Source organism: Rhinoraja longicauda, chromosome 10, assembly GCF_053455715.1.
Source record: "Rhinoraja longicauda isolate Sanriku21f chromosome 10, sRhiLon1.1, whole genome shotgun sequence".
In the NCBI taxonomy this organism is placed as follows: Eukaryota; Metazoa; Chordata; class Chondrichthyes; order Rajiformes; family Arhynchobatidae; genus Rhinoraja; species Rhinoraja longicauda.
This window is the reverse complement of record NC_135962.1, coordinates 17,841,173-17,862,892: the sequence shown is the minus strand read 5'-3', so window position 1 is coordinate 17,862,892 and position 21,720 is coordinate 17,841,173. Positions and strand designations below refer to the sequence as shown.

At 42.5% G+C, this 21,720-nt stretch overlaps 1 protein-coding gene across 2 annotated transcripts in view; it reads left to right on the top strand.

Annotated features, from left to right (window-relative positions):
• The first annotated feature begins 563 nt into the window (after positions 1–563).
• The window catches only part of LOC144597239 (cysteine-rich motor neuron 1 protein), a 191,129-nt gene continuing 169,972 nt past the window's right edge, over positions 564–21,720 (top strand). For both annotated transcript variants that reach the window (XM_078406298.1, XM_078406297.1), the window contains exon 1: positions 564–1,156. In XM_078406298.1, coding sequence (XP_078262424.1) covers positions 829–1,156 — 328 coding nt within the window. In that variant the 5' untranslated portion in view covers positions 564–828. The remainder of the gene's footprint in view (positions 1,157–21,720) is intronic.

Below are 21,720 nucleotides of genomic sequence, written 5' to 3'. Positions count from 1 at the left end.
GGCTGCAACCCCCGTTGCTCAGAGTGCAGGGTTTAATGTCGGGCTGCAGGGTTTAATGTTGCTAGAGTGCAGGGTTTAATGCCGGGCTGCAACTCCCCAGTGATGAGCGTGCAGGGTTTAATGCCGGGCTGCAACCCCCGTTGCTCAGAGTGCAGGGTTTAATGTCGGGCTGCAGGGTTTAATGTTGCTAGAGTGCAGGGTTTAATGCCGGGCTGCAACCCCCCCAGTTACTCAGAGTGCAGGGTTTAATGCCGGGCTGCAACCCCCCCAGTTACTCAGAGTGCAGGGTTTAATGCCGGGCTGCAACCCCCATTGCTCAGAGTGCAGGGTTTAATAGCGGGTCGCCAGCAGGCGCGACCTGCAACTGGCCGGGTGCCTGCCCGGGCGGCGGGCGGGCGCGAGCACGGGGAGGGAGCGAGGGAGGGGAGGAGGGGGGGAGGGTCAACCAAGCGCGCGTCACGGGCCCGGGGCTCAATCAGCGCGGCGCGGCGCGAGCTCCAGGCAGCGGCCAGGGCGAGGAGGAGCAACATGAGAAGCGCATTTGCAATCTGCTTCACTCACGGCTCTGCTGCTCAAACTAAGCTGCGGATCGGCGCAGCAACTTAACAATAAGCTCCAATGCAAAGGGGGAAACACGCGTGAGAATTCTTCTATTGCAAAGGGCAAAAACCACCAACAAAAAAGGGTTGTGAGTTGAACTGATGTTGGAGCACCAGGGGCAACTTGTGAAGTGTTAAGGCAGCAGCCAGGGGAGTCCTCTTGCTGTTTCGAGGCATCATCTTTGGAAAGTTTGTTTGCAAACTGCGTGTGCCTCTTGCTGGAGTTGTCATGCTGCGGGTGCGGTGCGACGGCGCCGGGTTGCTGGCGGTCTGCTTGCTGTGGTCGGGTTGCTGGCGAGAGGCGAGCGGGCGGACACGCGACTGCCAGCCGTGCAGCCTGGAGCGGTGCTTGGAGCCGCCAGCCTGCCCGGCCGCCAAGGTGCTGGATGCCTGCGGCTGCTGCTCACTGTGCGCCAGGCAGAAGGGGGACACGTGCGGCCAGCCGGACACCGACCTGGGCAAGTGTGACACGGGTCTGTGGTGTGTGACTGAGGAAGGGGAGGACGGGGACAGCAGCTCCGGACTAGACCGAGGGCCGGCGACAGGAGTCTGCAAAGGTGAGTAACTTTGGTTTTGTTATCGCTCTTTTTAGTGTGAACCTGCTCACTTTAAACGTTGCACGATCCATGCAATGTCACAGATGACAGTATTTGAGTTAAAGGACCATGCCACGGTGGAGGCAGATTTAAATTACCTGGCTGTCAATGTTCTCACCTGAAAGTGCATGTTGCTGGAGGATAACGCCACCAAACGGCACAGTCTGTCAAAAGCAAACACAACTTTAAAAATACGTCCCGTTCCGGATGTCTCTGCAGGTTTAGTTTCAAAAGTGTGCAATCTTTACGTTGACGCATCAATCAAATATGTGTTGAAAATAGTAAACGCCGGAAACTAACTTTAAAACTAGTTCGTCATGAATGGGCCATGCTGCACATTGGTCTTTCAACGTGTTAGTGAAACATGTGGTAGACTTGAAGCGTGTTAAATCAACAAGGGGAAAAATAAAACTTAAATGTGCCCTTTTTTGTAAACCAGCGTGTACAGTTCCTTGTTTCTGCGTTGAATGATTGCAACTTGCACATTACATCTGTTTCGTGGGTGACATGTAACGGTGGCAGTGTGATCCGTTCACAGTGTGTCCTGTGTATAAAACTTTCAGCCGGTAATAACCACCCTAGATTTATGCTACTTGTCGATTTTTTGTTTACAATGTCAATTTCCTTGTAATTGTTTTTACACGGCATTACATCGGTACGTATTGTGATTGTCAGACCCGTCAACTGCTTCTGTCACATGGCTGTTCTCGGTGCAGTTCCGAAGATTCTCCAGTTCCTCCTTATGAGCAATGATTGGAATTGTAATCTTTTAATTAAAAGAGTTGCACAATAGTGTGGTTATATGTTGGTCTCGGACGTCTGTCTACTCCAAGATCTGTGGCGTGGGAGGACGGACTGCACGCTATGGGAAGTTAACAAACAATCCATCCTCCTGAGTTAAAGATCCCTAATCTTCTTTGCTGCTTGACAGCTAGTTACTCTGTCGTCCTGGAATAACTGTGTGTCAATTGTACAAGGCAGCGAGCAGGAAAAACACAAATGTTTGATGTCTGGCAAGAGTCCTCAACGAAGCAACATTCTGTTTGTTTGCCAAATTCCGATGTACACATTAAAATAATGCAGGGAGTAATTTTTCAGATGTTAAATGGACTTTTAAAATGTAAACTTCAGGGGGGAGGGGGCAGACTATAGGGAAATATTATGCTTTTAATGGGATTTAAAACGCCCAATTTCTATTTCTGGCGTTTTCAGAGGGGTGGAAATCATTCTGTGATGTAAACTGGGTATTAATAGCTACGTAATAATCAAATCTGTTCATTCCTGGCATTAGATCAACAATTCTCCTATCATTCATAGATTCTCTGGACAATGGTTTGAAATTACACTGTTTGATTTCCCTTTCAAATTTAGATGAGGATGTTTCATACAAAGTGCTGGAGTAATCAGCGGACCAGGCAGCATCTCTGGAGAACCTGAATGTTCTGGGTCGGGTTGTGAGGTTTCAGGTCGGAACTCTTCTTCGGACTGATTGTAAGGGGGTGGGGGTGGGGATGAAAGATTACTTCTCTCCTTCCCCTCCCCCACCCCGTCCACCTAAATTTCTTCCTCTAGCATCACAATTTGCAACTCGTCAAACCTTTTGTCTCACATTCTGCATTTTCACCTTTGACCTTTATCCAATTATCTACCTATCCAAAATATTCCTCGCCTGTTTTTACTTTTTAGCTGCCAGGCTTTGTCCTACCACCTCCTCTCGTCCAGCTCTTCTCCACCTACCCTCTGCCCCATAATCAGTCTATTCTCCAGAGATGTTGCCTGACCCAGAATTATTCCAGCATGTTGTCTTTTTTTTGTTGTAAATCAACATCTGCAGTTCCTTGTTTCTATATTTCACCACTTAGTCTGAGTTGCAGTTATTGTTTTTTGTTCATCAGTCTAAACTGCCTGGCGTCATGAACAGGTGAAATTAATTGTTTTTACTGTGTGAACAAAAGTACATCATGGAACAAGCACAAGTGGGAAGCAGTTATTTTCTGAAGATCCAACTCCTGATGGAATTTTCAATGTTAAGATATAATTTGCTATTTACATTTTTTTCATGATTGGTTTGATCGTTATGATAGGATATTCTGGCCCCAAATCAGTTATATATGGCAACAAGGTGATAGAAACTTTGATTTTAGAGATGCACCGAAAAAGAGCACAAAGTTGTGAAACTTACATTTTATAAAGATATATTTCATATCAATTCATTGCCTGAAAGATTGGATTTTAACACTTGATTTTTTTTTTTAATTCCGGAGAGGGTTACTGGGTAATTAATTGCTTATCACGTTACTAAAAAAGATGCTTGAAGTTGAAATGACTGCATAACCTTTTCTGTGGTTTGTTTACTTTGTGTTGACACAAAATACAACCCAAATTACTCAATCCACTTCAATGATAGGAAAACATCACTCTTATTGCACGAATGATGACTCTCTTTGGATGCAAACATTTAACTATGCATTGAGTTTTTGACTAAGGTTGCACCACTTTCATTTAACTAATCACTGGTTTCACTATCATCTGGCAGCAAATTCTTCATGATGCAGTATTTTGGCCCAAGATAAATATATGGCTATTGAGAATGTACTGGGGGGAGTGTGATGGGTGAAACCTAAGACCCGTGAATTGTGGAGGAGCACTCATGCTTCTTTCAACCCAACCACACAAATGTCAAAGGGAAAAAATACTTTCCTTGTAGATGATAGATGCAAAGTGTTGGAGTAACTCAGCAGGGCTGGCAGCATCTCTGGAGAAAAAGGATGGGTGACGTTTCAGTCATCTACGTCTGAAGAAGGGTTCTGACCCGAACGTCAGCCATCCTTTTTTTCCAGAGATGCTGACTGACCCGCTGAGTTACTCGTACTTTGTGTCTATCTTCGGTATAAACCAGCATCTGCAGTTCCTTCCAAAAGTTCCCTTCTGAGCAGTGTTTCTCCCTTCTCTACGGGGTCAGCCAGGCAGAAAATATTGGAAATGCCTAGCAGGTCAGGTGTGGATATAAAAACAAAATTCATATTTCAGATCAGTGGCTAATTTATTAAACAATACGATATGATAAAACTTTATTCATCCCCGGCGGGAAATTGGTTACAGTCACAACACACAAGGGACACAAAACCTTCAAATTAAAAGTGAAAACAAAAAGAAAAAGACAAGTCACTGTTGGCTGGCTGCCGTCTGCACAGCGTCTTCAAATGAACAAACAAATAAACAAACACAGATTTCGCGCCTGGGTAGAGGATTCTTAAGCTAGAGTGCCCCCTCCCCCACATAGGGTCCCCCTTCGTTCTCCCACTGTCCCTCATGGCGGTCCCCCCACGCCGGGTCCCCATTGTCTTCCCATCCCCCCCACCCCCCCCGTCAAGCTCATCGACCACGAGACCCCACTGCCGCTGAGGCTCCCGCTGCAGCTGAGTCTCCCGCTGCCGCCAACGGAGACACAAGTGACTGCAGGTGCTGGAATCTGTAGCCAAAAAAAAGGAGAAAGCAGCTGGAGGAACATGGCGAGTCTGCCAGCTTCTGTGAAAGGAAATGGGCAATTGATGTTTTGGGACAAGACCCTTCATCCATTTTATGCTACCCGTGTGTTATTTTGGGGTTTTTTCTCTCCGTGGACGCTGCCCAATCTGCTGAGTGTTTTCGGCATTCTTTTTGTTTTAATTTCTAGTAACTGCAGTATTTTGTATCCATGTTTCAGCATAGTTTGATTTTTGCTATCTATTCTCATTGTTTTCCTTCTGTTTACATCTTTTGTTTAAAACTTCTCCTGACAGATCAGCTGTAATTAACAAGGCTGCATCACCCTCTTGCATGCAGCACCACAATCACTCGTATTACTCGGTCCCTTGGTTTTCATTCTTACAAATATCCCCTTTGTTCTCCCCATCCCTCCCTTTCTCTGCAAATGAAAACAAGACTCTAACTTTTTACAGTTCTAATGAAAGGCCATTGACCTGAAGTGTTAATTCTATTTATCTCCCCACAGATGCTCTCTGACCTGTTGAGCATTTCCAGCATTTTCTGTTTTTATTTCAAAGTCTATTTTATTGATACTAAAGTGCTTCTGGACATCCGGAGGGCATGGAAAAACTTCATAGGCATGCAAAGCCTTATTTTTTATTGTTCTTACAGTTAGATTTGTATCCACAGAATAAACAATTTGGTTGCACTGGTCAACACAGTTACCTTTTCTAATTAGGTTATAAATCACAATTGAAATGCAGGCAAAGATCAGGCTCTGCATTCTTTGATGCACATGCCAGTAGAATTTTGGCAGAAGAATGTTCATATAACATGACAATTCTCCCTGAAGCCAGACATTCTTCAATTCATCCACATCATCCCTTGATGGATTTTATTCACCTTTTTACAGTAAGTCAATAAGCTTTCCAGCTGCCGGGTTCAAATAGTTTCAAAGTTCAGAGATTTTTTTTTTTTTTACATGCTCGTCTGAAGAATTGAATCCCAATGTCAGTGAAGCTGGCGGCCTTTCTAATTGCAATTCTAAATCAGTTGTTTCTGAGTTTAAATATTGTGGATTGAAGCTGCAGAAAATGATGAAACAAATTGCACCAAATGGATGAAAAAGGAACCATCCTTGTCTAGACCAGACTGAGATGACTCTAGAGGGCAGGGTGATTCCAATAATAGTGGGATATGTAACTTTTCTGAAAGTATATAATAGGTTCAGCGATTATACTGGATTACTCAAACAGTGAAACACGCGACACAACATGCATCTTTTTAAACTTAACATTCATTTAAACCTACTCTGTTGCCATTCCTCATGGCCCTGTATATTTCTTTTCTCGTTTTAGTCCAATTAAGAAGGAGAGAGAAAAGATTTGATGTGATCGTTACTGTGATCATACTTCAGGTAGCTCATATAAATCTCGGGGTTGGAGTAGGTCCAAAATAAACATGGATTGTTACACATTAGTTGATGGAGTCTAAGTTCTGTTAGGTTGAGCAACTGACTATAATTTTTTTTAACTGGGAGGGGTGGGAACTGAAATACAGACTTCCGTTTCCTCATCTGTAGTCTTCTGCTTTGTATTATGAAATTCTCAAGTCATACATAAAACATAAGAAATACTGATCCTTCTGGCAACTCATTGGTAGTAGCTTCTGACCACTTGTGTTTTCAGCCCTTCAGTAAGATCATAACTAATCCTATGAGTTTAATATCTAATTACATCTAATTATATCTAATTACATCACTCATGCATTTAATACACCTGATCACGTGGCCGGAAGCGAGCTGCGGCTCGCTGCCATTGTCCAGCTTTTGCACCATCGTAAAGTCGAAATATCGTAAGTCGAAGCATTGAAAGTAGAGGAGCATCTGTATAGTCCCCTTTGTTTGAGCATTCATGTTCTGCTGGTGAGTGGCACAATGGCACAGCTGGCAGTGCCATTGCCTCACTTGTGCAAGAGACATGGTTCAATCCTGACCTTGGGTGCTGATTGTGTGGAGTTTGCACTTTCTCCCTGTGACTGCGTGAGTTTCCTCTGTGTTCCAGTGCACTTTCACAACTCAAAGACCTGCAGGGTGGTAGGTTAATTAGCCATTATAAATTTCTCTGAGTGCGAGTGTTGGAATCTGGGAGTATTGATGAGAATGTGTGAAGAATATTAAAAATGGGAATACGCTGAGTGTGCATGCATGTTGATAGTTGGCACTCATTTGTAGGTTGAAAGGCCTGTTTCTGTGCCATATGATACTTTGATTCAACCAAAAAAAAAATTGCACTCATTAGTTGAGAAATTTCTTATTATCTCATTCCATAATGCCTGTCCCCTCATCCAGAAACAATGAATCTCAGTTCTGGACTTTCCTGTTGACGAAAACACGTCTGAACATTTGTTTATCTCAGTCAGAGTATTATATTTATCAATATAATTGTCAATCATTCTTCAAAATTGATGTATGTACATGATTTGACATCCCACTATCTCTATAACCATTGAATTGATTATGATTCTGTATCTGTTGAATCCATCATGCATTATCTCCAAGATGAGTGTATGTTTAGGAAATTGAAATTCCACACTATATGCATGCAAACTCTTTATCCCACTAATTTGTGCTCAAAGCAATCTTGCTATTTGCCATCCCACTTGCTTACTGTAACACATGTTAAATTTCTGCATGATTAGTAGCAGAACACAGATTCATCTATATACAATGACCTACCAATGTCTTTGCATTTAAAGACTATGCATTTGTTATATTCTTTTCTGACATTATACTTCATCTTTTTTTTAAACCGACATGTCTATTCTCCTTTTGATGACTTTTTGTACCACCTTTTCGATTAATTTTTTCACTAGTTTTGGATCATCAGCAATCTTGCAAAAGCAGTCTAAGCCAAAGACTTGAATGTAGTCCGAAGAATGGTCTCAACCCGAAACGTCACCCATTCCTTCTCTCCAGAAATACTCCCTATCCCGCTGAGTTACTTCATTTTGTGTCTATCTTCAATATCTAAGACTTCAGCACTAGCTGAGACTGGAGTACGAGTCTGAAATACACACATGCAAATACCAGATTAAAGATGAGGTCAGCTATGATACCGCCACATATAATCAGCCTGGTACTATTCACACAAAACTAACTTAAAAAATAGAAAGGGACAGGCGCCATGGAAACAATGTCCAGCAAGGACTCAATGCTGTTCGAGATTGTGTTGTAAAACGGTACAGAGTGGAAAGAAAAGGAATATGATAATATGTATATGAATGGAATATGACAAAATTTACATCAGTTTAATATGATTCTCCATTTTGCCCTATCTTTGAGTTAAGTAGAATGACATATTTTAATAGTGATCCCAGTTTATTGTGCTACCTTTTGATATCCATTACAAATGATGGTGGTCAGGAATGTGTTATCACAGCCTTGGGATTAATGTAGCGCTTTTTTTAAACCAAAATCTGAACTAAGTAGATATCCAGTACAAAATCCTCCTCATAACCTACAAAGCCCTCCATAACCTGGCCCCATCCTACCTGACCGACCTCCTCCACAGGCACACTCCCACCTGCACCCTCCGCTCTGCTGCTGCCAATCTCCTATCCCCCCCACATCCGGACCAAACTCAGATCCTGGGGGGACAGGGCTTTCTCCATCGCTGCTCCCACCCTATGGAACTCACTACCCCAAAACGTTAGAGACTCCTCCACACTCACCACATTCAAAACATCGCTGAAGTCTCACCTGTTCAGTACTGCCTTCAACCACTGAAGGTCACCTCACCTTCTGTCTCCTTTCTCTGTTCGTTTATTTATTTACTTATTTATCTATTTATTCATTTCCCTATGTTCTCTAAATCTCTGTAAAGCGTCTTTGAGTATATGAAAAGCGCTATATAAATAAAATACATTATTATTATTATTATTATAATGTTAAAGCCAAATACATTGTCAATGAAGCAGCCCGCCCATTTTTATATTGTACGGAATTTGTAGGGAACACACATTATTCTTGCTGTCAGTCCATGAGTAGGACAGTGAGAGCCTGGGGCAATTTCTTAAGTTGAATCTAATTTTAATGTGACCTCGAAAGATCTTTAGCACTCCGACTGCTTACAAAATTTACATATTAAAGAGTGAGCACGAAAGCAGAAAAGCAACATGCCAATTGTGGTTTCTCCATAAATCACATTCGGTAATTTGTTTGTCAAAACTCCCATTTCTTGTCGTTGGAAAATTTGAAATTACACTCCTTTAAATTTCTTCCATTAATATCAAGGAAATTTTTGAAATTTACATATGCACAATTAATTTTGTGATTCAGCATGTTGGTCACCAGAATGACCTGTATTCATTAGAATTTGTGAATATTTGTGTTGTGCATTACCCTAATTACACAACGCAAATCTGGACAGTCTGCCTAAACTTACCTGATCTCCCGGTTGCTAAACACTTTAACTCCCCCTCCCATTCCCACACTGACCTTTTTGTCCTGGGCCTCCTCCATTGTCAGAATGATGCCCAGCGCAAATTGGAGGAACAGCACCAATTTCTCCTTGGGCAGCTTATACTCCAGCGGAATGAGTATTGACTTCTCTAACTTCAAGCAACTCTTGCCTTCTCTCTCTCTCTCTCTCCATCCCTCCCCCTTCCCAGTTCCCCGACTAGTCTGACTGTCCTCGTTTACATTTTATCTCTTGGCTTTGTCGTTACCTTCTCCAAGCTAGCAATGATCTATTCTACATTTTCCTTGATCTCCATCCCCTTTGTCTCATTTTCATACCCTTCCTTATCTCTGTCTTATTCTTTCTATCCAGAGATGCTGCCTGTCCTGCTGAGTTACTCCAGCATTTTCTGTCTATCTGGACATTATCTCTGTGCTCACTAACCTACAGTGGCTTCTGGTTGAACACTGGGGTTACATTTTATACTCTACATTATTTTTGTTTTTAATTTAATGCTTTGCTCTTCGCCATTTCTGAATCCTCCATCCTTCCAAGATTTCCCAATTTTGAAGGAGGTGGCTCGACCTGCCAAGGTTCTGAGCACAGGAAATCTCTCCCTTTTTAAAAAGCTTACTTGAAACTGATCGATTTGGTCATTTGCCTGAATGTCATTTTCTGCAACTTGATGTGAAATTGGCCTGAAATGTTCTTGCCTTCTGCTGCCAGTTGTGCCTCAATGCAGGGAGATGGGAAAGTCAGAGGTCAGATGCTGTTGGTCTAACCTCCTGTTTTGTCGTTTGCCATTCATGACAAAAATGGAATGTAAATATTCTGAACTTGTGAGACAGGTTCAGCCCCTTCATCAATCAGGGTATTGAATATAGAAGTTGGGATGTTACAGTTAAAGTTGTACAAGGCATTGGCGAGGAGTACTGTGTTGAGCTTTGGACAGCCTGCTGCAGGAAGGCTGTTGTTAAGCTGGAAAGAGTGCAAAGAAAATCTTTTATTGGTGTATAAAATCATGAGGTAGATACTTAGGGTGAACACAGAGTCTTTTACCTAGAGTAGGGCAATCAAGAGGAGATACATTTAAGGTGAGAGGGGGAAAGATTTTATGGGAACTGAAGGGGATTTTTTTTCACACAGATGGTGGTGAGTATATGGAACTAGCTGCCAGAGGAGGTAGTTGAGGCAGGTACTGTCACAACATTAAAAGAAAAACATTTGGACAGATACATGGATCGGAAAGGTTTTGAGGCCAAACATAGGTCGAGCGGACTAGCATAAATGGGATGTCTTGGTTACCATGGACAAGTTGGGCCAAAGAGCCTGTTTCCGTGCTGTATGACTTTCTTTGTTTTGTCACACTAATGCTGCCATTTAGGTGCATATAATTGTTCTTGCTCTTTGTCGATAGGAAATTTGTCACTGTGTAATCTTCATCTGGAAAATAGTCAAACTTAATAACGGACTTTGAGTTATCTGAAATTATTCCATATTCATTTAAATAAGCTCCTCACTGTATTTACAGGGAGTGGCAAAGCCAAAGAAGAACTTTCATTCGCACAACCAATATCTCTTTCCACCAGCTGCCCCCATTTCTCTCTCAACCCCACTGAAAAAAGAAAAAGCAGCTTGCATTTGTATAATAGTTCTCTTGTAAAAAGAAGGCTTGGTGCCCTTCACTGCCATCTGAGTACACTCAGTTAAATGGTGAAACACCTACATAGGACAAAGTTTAGGATATAGTCAGCTCAGTAGATAAACATAGTTCTATTATCTTTGATATTCCTTTCCTTGAAATTGTATTTGGTCACCAAGTGCAGTTCCTATTTGATACATGAATGGAAGTTGCCAGATCCCATTTAATGAGGAATCTGCACTGTACTAAGGCACTTACTTCATTCTTTGTTTCTTATGGTGATGAGGTGCAGTGGATTTGTTTGTTTGGCTTTGAAGCACACCACATAATTTTATATCCTTTTGCGTGGATTAGCTATTTTCAGAATGATTTGAAATAACTGAAAACGCACATTTTATTTCTCCATGCACTGGTGCATCTAATATAAATCCTTCAAATCTTTGTTTGGTATTAAAGAAAGCTGGGGTGAAGATCCAAGGAATGACAGCTAATACCAAAATAAATAAATTAATCATGGGTATGAAGCCCAACACACAGGTTTACAGACATTGCTGATTTTGTCTCTTTGGCGTTGCATTTTTCCCTCCAATGCAAAACCTTTTACATTCAGGATTAAAAAACTATTTGGGTGTCCAAGCTGCAACATAGTGCAGTCTGTGGAGGAGCCTTGACTCTCTAACAGTATCTCTGGGATTTCTGCCCTAAACTGTGGGGGGTGTTGAGGGAGGAGAAGGGGGGTTGAGGAGAGAACTGTGTTCTCTCTTTAGAAGCATAATACGGCAAATGGTTTTGGTAATGATACAACCTCTTATCATTACTATGATTCAGGATTTGGGCAGAATATTAATATGAATAATAATAATAAACATCTGCACAATTGTGTGTAAATGGTCAAGTACAATGGTTCATGCTCTGAATCAGTTTGCTAAATTTTTCTTCTGCAATGTCCAGTTAAGCAGTCTAGACCGAATTTATTGTTACAATATGTGGGGTGTTGTATTTTGATTGGGAGCCAGGGAACGTGACTGGTTGTTGCAATACTAATTGAAATAATTGAAGTCTGTTCATGGCAACGATGTATGACGAGCTTAAAAAAAAAGGAATGTGATTTGTCAGAATACTTCCAAATCTGATAAAATGAATTTATTTCAAATGGGGTAAAAATATAGTTAGCAGCTAAACCTCTGAATAATATATATTCAAAATGATGATCAAACCAGGGAATGTGGAAGGAAGATTACCTTAGCCAATTTAACTTGCTAACAAATGGAAGACAGATTTAACCGTATTAGCTTCTGATTTATTCTTTGCTGTTGTTTGCGCACACTTTTAAAATGATTTGGGCCGAGTTGCAGGGAATTTTTAGACTTTTGATTAATTGCACTAGGGATGTAAAATATATCTCGAGGTGGGCTGGTTAATTTCATTTCTGAGGTGGTAAGCCACTAGTGCAGTTTGTAGGAAAATATGTTCACCTGGCAATAGATATTATTTGTCATCAAATAAAATGTTATAATAGTTGGCAAGAACCCGAACCAGCTGGAGAAGGTCCAGCTTCATATTTTACTGATTTTACTTCCTATTTTAATGCTCTTTACTTGTACATTATAATCCTATGCAAGAATACAATACGAATGTCATAAACAATGAACAATTGTTGATCCAAGTCCATTCAACTATATTCTAAACAGAATTCAAGTGAACTGAATTCAATTACAAGGCAGTTTATGCCTCGGATCCATAATAAAATTATTTGATTGTATGCACTTTAGACACTGATAAACCAAATAGTTTATTTGTCAATGTGGTTAAATATTTTTTATCATGCTGACAATCTTTTGACTAATGCAAGGCCAGATGATAAATATCTTGCTATTGGCTCACAATTGGGTTTGAGCAAGCAATTTTAGGACTAACTCGACCAAGTGGACCCGTTGGGCCCAAACCTCTCCTGCATTGGTGCAGCACCCACTTCTCCCCCCCTCTCCTATCCCCTTCCCCTCTGCTCCCCCCCCCTCTGCTCCCCCTCCCTCCACCCCTCCTCCCCTCCCCTCACCTTCACCTCCCCATTCACCTCCCCCACTCCATCCCCCTTATCCTCCCTCAACCCCCCTTATCCTCCCTCAACCCCCTTATCCTCCCTCAACCCCCTTATCCTCCCTCAACCCCCCTTATCCTCCCTCAACCCCCCTTATCCTCCCTCAACCCCCTTATCCTCCCTCAACCCCCTTTATCCTCCCTCAACCCCCCTTATCCTCCCTCAACCCCCTTATCCTCCCTCAACCGCCCTTATCCTCCCTCAACCCCCCTTATCCTCCCTCAACCCCCCTTATCCTCCCTCAACCCCCCTTATCCTCCCTCAACCCCCTTTATCCTCCCTCAACCCCCTTTATCCTCCCTCAACCCCCCTTATCCTCCCTCAACCCCCCTTATCCTCCCTCAACCCCCCTTATCCTCCCTCAACCCCCCTTATCCTCCCTCAACCCCCCCCCTTGACGTCCATATGACTGGCTGGAGCCAGGGTTTTCCAGCAGAACATTGCCCAGAGCATCATGCTCCTTCCACTAGCTTGTTGTCTTCCCACAGTCGGTTTGGACCAGACAGGATAGCCTTCATTGCCCTCGCGCATCGATGAGCCTTGGGCGCCCAACACGCTGTTGCCGGTTTGTGGTTTGCCCCTCCTCAGACCACTTTCATAGGTACCACTGCTGACTGGGAGCACCCCACAAGCCTTGCCGTTTCGGAGATGCTCTGACCCAGTCATCTGGCCATAACAATTTGGCCCTTGTCAAAGTCACTCGGGTCTTTACTCCTACCCATTTCTCCTGTATCCAACACATCAACTTCAAGAACTGACTGTTCACTTGCTGCCTAATATATCCCACCCCTTAACAGGTGCCATTGTAACAAGATAACCAATGTTATTCACTTCACCTGTCAGTGATCATAATGTTTTGGCTGATCGGTGTATTTACACATATTCGCACACAACACACATGTACACACACTCTTACACACATGTACACACACAAATAGATATGCAAATACGTATGTACAAGCACATATATATATGTGTACACACATATGTATGCACACACATAACACATATGTAAGCGCACACATACGTACACATAAAAAACAAACAACAATAATAGTCTAGTTAGTTCAAAACTTAATGGAGGTTGTAGTTTTTAATAGTCTGATGGCTGTAGGGAAGAAACTGATCCGAAACCTGAATGTTGCAGTTTTCAGGCTCCTGTACCTTCTTTCCAATGGTAGGGGTGAAATGAGTGTGTGGCCGGTGTTATGTGGGTCTCAAATGATTGTGGCTGTATTTTTGAGGCAGCGATTCCTGTAAATCCCTTCGATGGTGTAGAGGTCGGAACCCGTGATGGACTGGGCAGTGTTCACCACTTCTTGCAGTCTTCTTTGTTCCTGGGCATTCAAGTTGCTGAACCAGACTGTGATGCAACCAGTCAATATACTCACCACTGTACACCTGTAGAAGTTCAAGAGAATCCTCTCTGACATACCAAATCTCTGCAATCTTCTCAGGAAGTTGAGGCGTTGATGGGCTATCTTTACAATTGCATCAGTGTGTTAGTTTTCTAACCTTTTTCACCTGGGATGATTCTGTTTTAAGTTGTTGAATAGGGTGTTGTGCAGTTGGCATTGGGTGGAAGTTCATCTCGCCTTAGTTTAGTCTAGAGATGCAGCATGGAAACAGAGCCTTTGGCCATCGAGTCCATGATGGCAGCACGGTAGCGCAGCGGTAGAGTTGCTGCTTTACAGCGAATGCAGCGCCGGAGACTCGGGTTCGATCCTGACTACGGATGCTGCACTGTAAGGAGTTTGTACGTTCTCCCCGTGACCTGCGTGGGTTTTCTCCGAGATCTTCGGTTTCCTCCCACACTCCAAAGACGTACAGGTATGTAGGTTAATTGGCTGGGTAAATGTAAAAATTGTCCCTAGTGGGTGTAGGATAGTGTTAATGTGCGGGGATCACTGGGCGGCACGGACTTGGAGGGCCGAAAAGGCCTGTTTCCGGCTGTATATATATGATATGATGATGAGCCGTTCTCACTAGTTTCACCTTATCCCACTTTCGCACCCACTCCGTGCACACCATGGGCAATTTTACAATATGCCAACAGACTTGCATGTCTTTGGAATGTGGGAGGAAACTATAGTACCCAGAAGAAGCCCAGACAGACATGGCGAATGTGCAAACTCCACGGAGATAGCTTCCAAGGTCAGGATCGAACCTGGGTCTCTGGCACTGAGGTAGCGGCTCTACCAGCTGTTGCAGAATGGAACTCCAACATATCTTAACCCAGAATATTTGCTTTTCAGGTCTGAAGATGATACTGGAAAGTGAGGGTAAAATTCTAGATTTTGCCTTTAATATATGTGAAATACCTGTCACGCTTGCTGACTTGCTGTAGGTTCCCACTGAGGCTCAGCCAGCAGCTTCTTAATCTGCACTTGTTAGTCAGCCTTCCTATGGAGCATCTCATGACTGCACAGAATGAAGTGCTTCTCCCCCCTCCCATCGAGCAAGAGGCACAGAAGTGTGAAAACGCATAACTCTGGATTCAGAAACAATTTCTTCCCAGCTGTTATCAGGCAACCGAACCATCCTGCCAAAACTGGAGAGCGGTCCAGAACTACTATCTACCTCAATGAAGATCCTCGGACTATCTTTAGTCAGACTTTACTGGACTTTATCTTGCAATAAGATGATAATAATAATAATAATAATAATAATAATAATAAGAAGAAGAAGAGAATAAATGTTATTATCTTTATCATGTATCTGTATACTGTGGACGGCTTGAGTGTAATCATGTATAGTCGTTCCATTGACTGGTTAGCATACAACAAAAGCCTTTTTACTGTACCTCGGCACACGTGACAATACAATAAACTAAAAAGGTTGATATTTTAGCACCTCGCCCCACGCTAACTCACTACTTTACACATTTACAAGTGATTAGAAGGGCAGCAGGGTGATTGCAGGGCAGTTAATTGTAGGTAATAGCAGGACAGTGAATCTAACATCAGTGGGAGGGAAATTATGGGAGGAAAACATTCTGAAGGGTAGGATTACTCTATTTGGGAAGCCAAGAATTGATCAAGGTTTGTCAGCATAGATTTGTTAGTGGTGGATCCCGTCTGACTAATTTTTAAAATGTGTTTTTTTTAAAAGGTGACTAAATATATAGATGAGAGCAATATTGTTGATGAGGCTTGCATGGACTTCAATCAAACCTTTGGCAAGGTCCCCTTTGGAAGGCTGGTCCAAAAGGTTAGAGACCACAAGAATATAAAACAATCTGGCAAATTGGATCCAAAATTAGCTTGTTAAAAGGAGAGAGAGAGTGTGATGGTGGAATGTGGTTTTGTGTTTGGAAACAGGTGACCAGCTGTGTACTCAATGATCAGTGCTGAGACACTTACTGTTTATTATTATAGATATAATAATGACTTGGATGTGTAAGTGGAGGTGAGGTTATTTATTAAGTCTGTGGATCCCAGGAAAATTTGTGGTGTTGTTGATAGTGAGGAGGGTAGTCTTCAGTTACAGGATGATATAATCAGCAGGTACACTGGGTAGGGCAATGGCAGACATAATTTAATCCTTCACTGTATGATATGATGCATTTTTGGGATTAAATACAGTCATAAGATCATCAGTGATGGAAGTAGAATTAGTCCATTCGGCACATCAAATCTACTCCACCATTCAATCATGGTTGATCTATCTCGCCCTCTTAACCCCATTCTCCTGCCTTCTCCCCATAACCTCTGACACTTGTACTGATCAAGAACATATCTTGGAACATATACCACAAATGGTAGGACCCTCAGGAGTGATGATAATAAAAGGGACCTTGGTGTTCAAGTCCAAAGATCCCTGAGGGCAGTGAAGAAAGCATATGGAACACTAGGGTACAGCTGTGTGCAGTTCTAATTGCATCATCGCAGGAGGGATGTAATTGCAAAAGAGAATCACCACAGTGGTTTGGATACGCAGTGTTTGTTTTCCTCGGCACAGAGCAAGCTGAGGGGGAACTTGATAGAAGTACACAAAATTACGGATGGCATAATTGGATTGATATTAAGAAACATTTCCCCATGGCTGAGATGTCTAAGTCCTGAGGGTGTACGTTTAAGGGGAGGAGGTAGTAGTTCAGAAGGGATTTGAGCAAGAACGTTGTCTTCCAGAAGGTGGGTCCAATTTGACATGCACTCTTGAGAAGATGGTGGAGACAAGGAGTCTCACAGCATTTAAGAAGCTTGTGGATGAGCACCAAATTCCCAAGACACAACAGGTATCAAGAGTCCAGTCTGAATCTTGACCAGTCTGAACAAGGGTCCCAATCCAAAATGTCACCTATCCAGGGATGCTGCTTGGACTGCTGACTTACTTCAGCACTTTGTCTTTTATTTTATCAAGAGTTAAGTATTTAATTGACACATGCACTAGGACCAGAACAATGAAATTCTTACTTGCTGCACCTTTACATCACGTTAACCCTAACCCAACAAATAAATAAACTAAATTAGCACTAATTTGATAATGCAAACCAAAGTACACAGTTCATCCCAGTGCAAAGTCCATTGTACTTCAGTGGTGAGGTAGGGTTGGGGTTGTGCAGGATGTTTCAAGAACCCAATCGTTGATGGGAAGAAGAATCTGTTTTTGTACCCAGAAGTATGTTTTCAGGCTCTTGTACCACCTTCCTGATTGTAGCGGCAAGATGAGAGCATTTGCCAGGTTGGTGAGGATGTTTGATGCCAGCCTGCCTTGAAGCAAAGCTTCCAGTAGGTCAATTCGATAGCAGGGAGGTCAATACCCATGATGGGCCAATCCCATTTCTGAAGCCACCTTCATTTTTGAGCATTTGAATTACCGAACCAGGCGGTAATGTAACCAGTCGGTCTGGTCTCGTCTCCACCGTACATCTGTATGGATTATGTGTAGGAAAGAACTGTATATGCTGGCTTAAATTGAAGGTAGACACAAAATGCTGGAGTAACTCAGCGGGGCAGGCAGCATCTCTGGAGAGAAGGAATGTGTGACGTTTTGAGTCGAGACCCTTCTTCAGTATGGATTATGTGCTGGTAAATGGGCTTGGTATAAATAGGTTCTTAATGGCCAGTGTGTTTCTGTGCTGTATGTCTCAATGACTTTTTGACTGTAGTAGCTTTTTAAATAGTATGCATTGCTGAACCCAATTCTCATTCTCACTTGCACTTCCTTTACTTTTACCAAATATTTCCTGAATGAAATCTAGTAGGTGCCAGGAAACTGCTGCACATTTAATGCTTAATTGGCATATTCTCTCTTTCATTGTTTTAGGAAATGTTTGGAAAGCAGAACCAATTCTGGGGGAGAGAGGGGTGGCAGAAGTGGTGGAAAACTCAATCAGCTGTTCTTACCCTTTCCTCCTTGGAAGTCCCAACAATTGGAGAATTCTACAAGTACCTTCCCCTGTAGTTGATTGTTTTGATTGGTGTAAAACTACATTTTCAAAAAGAAATAACTATAACCTTCCAGGTGACTGAAGTCCAGAAATAAACAACAATTTATAGTTTTTTTAAAATTAGACGAAGCTGTTTTCAATTCCTTCTATTAGTATGTGAGCAGTGGCCTTGAAGGGACAATCCAGATGAATGGGTGAACAGCAGAGCCTGGAATGATTACCTGGACAAGCTTTAGGGACCAGATTGGAGTTTCACTTTCTTGCAATGATAAACCACATCATGGGAAGGAATTGCAGAGACTGGTTTATACCGAAGATAGACACAAAGTGCTGGAGTAAGTCAGCAGGTCAGTCAGCATCTCTGGAAAAAAAGGATAGATGATGTTTCGGGTCTGAACCCTTCTTCCTGTATAATACCCTTAAAGCCAACAGATAGTGTTTGCCTTGTAAAGGTCCTATGCAAAGGTTTGGCTTTACTGAGGGGAATTAAAAAATATATATAGTTTGTAATTAATCTTTTTTCGGCTCAGCATCTGAGTAAAGAAACTTCTGGAAAGGTCTTTGCTTGGCTTTTCAATACTGCCAGTGCCATTGCACACATCCTGCATTTGAACTTGCCACAAAACCCTTTGCTTTATAATTTGCTAGTTTTAGTTGAAATTCATATTTGAATTTTTTTTGGGTACATATATGAACGTACTTGAGCCTCCAGCAAAGTAAGAAAACGTTTTGTGGTGGCAAAGGGCCGGGAGATGACAGTAAAGGGGATGTTGGTTGGTTCATCCCAGCCTCCAAGTTTAAAAATTGTGCACTGGGGATGGTGAGATAGTCCAAAGTGATAGGAGCAGAATTACGCCATTCAGCCCATTAAGTCTACTCCGCCATTCAATCATGGCCGACCTATCTCTCCCTCCTAACCCCATTCTCCTGCCTTCTCCCCAGATAGTTGACTGGACCTACTTGAGGTAGATGGTTAAATGGCTGGGGTGATGGATAGTTCTATGTAAGGTCTGGCCTATTTTACAAGGGTAAATTGAGCCACTTGTCATGTATGGGGAATCCGCCAATGGTTTTAATAAAACATGGTTGTCTATTAACAATGTCTATTAACACTCGCTTCTGGATTAACATGATTCAATTGTTGCACAAACTTTCAAAGACGCAGAGCGCACAAAAAAGATGTTGTTGTAGTACGTGAATCATATGATTGCCACCAAGGTGCAAAACAACTCCAAGCACCTGTTCAGATTTTCATTGCAGCTTTACCACTATCATTCGGTCACTAACCAATCTACATCTCACCAGCTGCACTGATAAAAGGAGGTATTCAATACCTCATTCAATGCAATTTGGAAGCTATTTTTACTTGTGTGTTTATCTTGTTAACGCGACCTCTTACTAAATTAACAACTAAACATTTACTTTTGCAGTTGCTGATCTATTTGATAAAGTTATTCTGAAATGTTATCAAAAAATGTTAACAAGGAGGTTGTTGCACAGTAGTATGTAATTATAGGTTAATAAGATAGAGGTCATTCAGAGGGCTTGTTGAAGAGATAGAAACTCTCAGGCATTCTTGTAACATGAAGGCATATATATTTTATGATGATATCATCATCAGGTTCTTTACTGTGGTTATAATACCCATCGGGATAGTTCTCGGCTTCCAATAGCTGGAGTTACCAGCTCTAACCCAATCCAAAAGGAACAAAACATAGAATCATACATCACAGGGACCCACAATTTTTGCATTGAACATGATGCCAAGTTGAACTGATCTCATCGGCATGCATATGATCCATATCCCTCTATTACTTGCACTTCCACATGTCTATAATCTAAAAGCCACAATTGCATCTGCCTCCACCATCACCTCAGCAATGCGTTACAGGCCCCCATCACATGTTGAGTAAAGAAAATGTGCCCTGCATATCTCCGTTTAACCTTTCCCCTCTCACATCGTAGCTATGCCCTTTGGTTTTGAATATTTCCACCCTGGAGAAAAAGGTTCTGACTGTCTACCCTATCTATGCCTCTCATACCTTTATATACTTCTATCAAGTCTCCCCTCAGCCTCCAACATTCCAGAGAAAACATCATTGATGGCATAAAATTTAAAATAATTGTGCTCTTTGTCTCAGAGTTGGGTCCTTGGTAAGTTCCAGCCTGGATGCCCAGCTTGACTGGGTTCATATCGCATTTCTGTAAAGAAGCAGTACTTTGTGGTGTCTCTTGCTCCTTAAAAATTATCATTATTTAATTTCAATCTCCTTCCTGATATCCACTCGATTTGAGTTGATATTGATTGTGAGGGGTTGTTATTGATGGTATTTATTGGTTGAACCCTGATTATGTTCCCTGATGATAGTTTAAAGACATAGCGTGGAAAAGGGCCCTTTGACCCACCAGGTCTGCACTGATCTGCGATCACCCGTACACTAGTTCAATCCTACACGCTAGGGATGATTTACTGAAGCCAATTAACCTACACATCTGCACGTTTTTGGAGTGTGGGAGGAAACTGGAGCATCCGGAGAAAACCCATGTGGTCACAATGAGAATGTACAAACTCCATACAGGAAGCACTCAAGATCGGGATCTCTGGCGCTGTAAGGCGGCAACTCTATTGCTGCACCACTGTGTTGCCTTAAATGCTGTTTAGTTTAGTGACACAGCTTGGAAATGGACTCTTTGGCCCACCGTGTCCACGCCAACCATGGCTCACCTGTCCACATGAGTTCTGATATCCCACTTTTGCATCCACACTCTGCACACTGGGGATGATTTTCAGCGAACAGTTAACCTACAAACAAACCCGCATGTCTTTGGGATGTGGGAGGAAACCGGAGCACACAGAGCAAATCCACATGGTCATGAGAAGAATGAGCAATCTCCACACAGGTGGCACCCAAGGTCAGGATCGAACCTGAGTATCTGATGCTGTGAAGCAGCAGTGATACTGCTGCGCTACTGTGCCTCCCCTTTTAACATTTTCTTCAATACATTTGTCTGTTGAATTTTAGTTTATTTGGTACTGGAGATTTCTGGGAGTAGTTAATGGAATTGGGTCTGTGAAAGATTGTGAAAAGATTGTTTTTTCCAACACTTGCTGCTTACTGAAACAATTATTTGGGTTTAAATGGGTTTTGTGCGGTGTGAAACTGAGGATTATTTGTATTTGTTCACAAAATGCTGGTGTAACTCAGCAGGTCAGGCAGCATCTCAGGAGAGAAGGAATGGGTGACGTTTCGGGTCGAGACCCTTCTTCAGACTGATGTCAGGGGGGCGGGACAAAGGATACCTTCGATTTGTACCAGCATCTGCAGTTATTTTCTTATACTACCTGTTGCTCCACTGCGATTTCTCCTTCCCGCCCCCCTGACATCAGTCTGAAGAAGGGTCTCGACCCGAAACGTCACCCATTCCTTCTCTCATGAGATGCTGCCTGACCTGCTGAGTTACTCC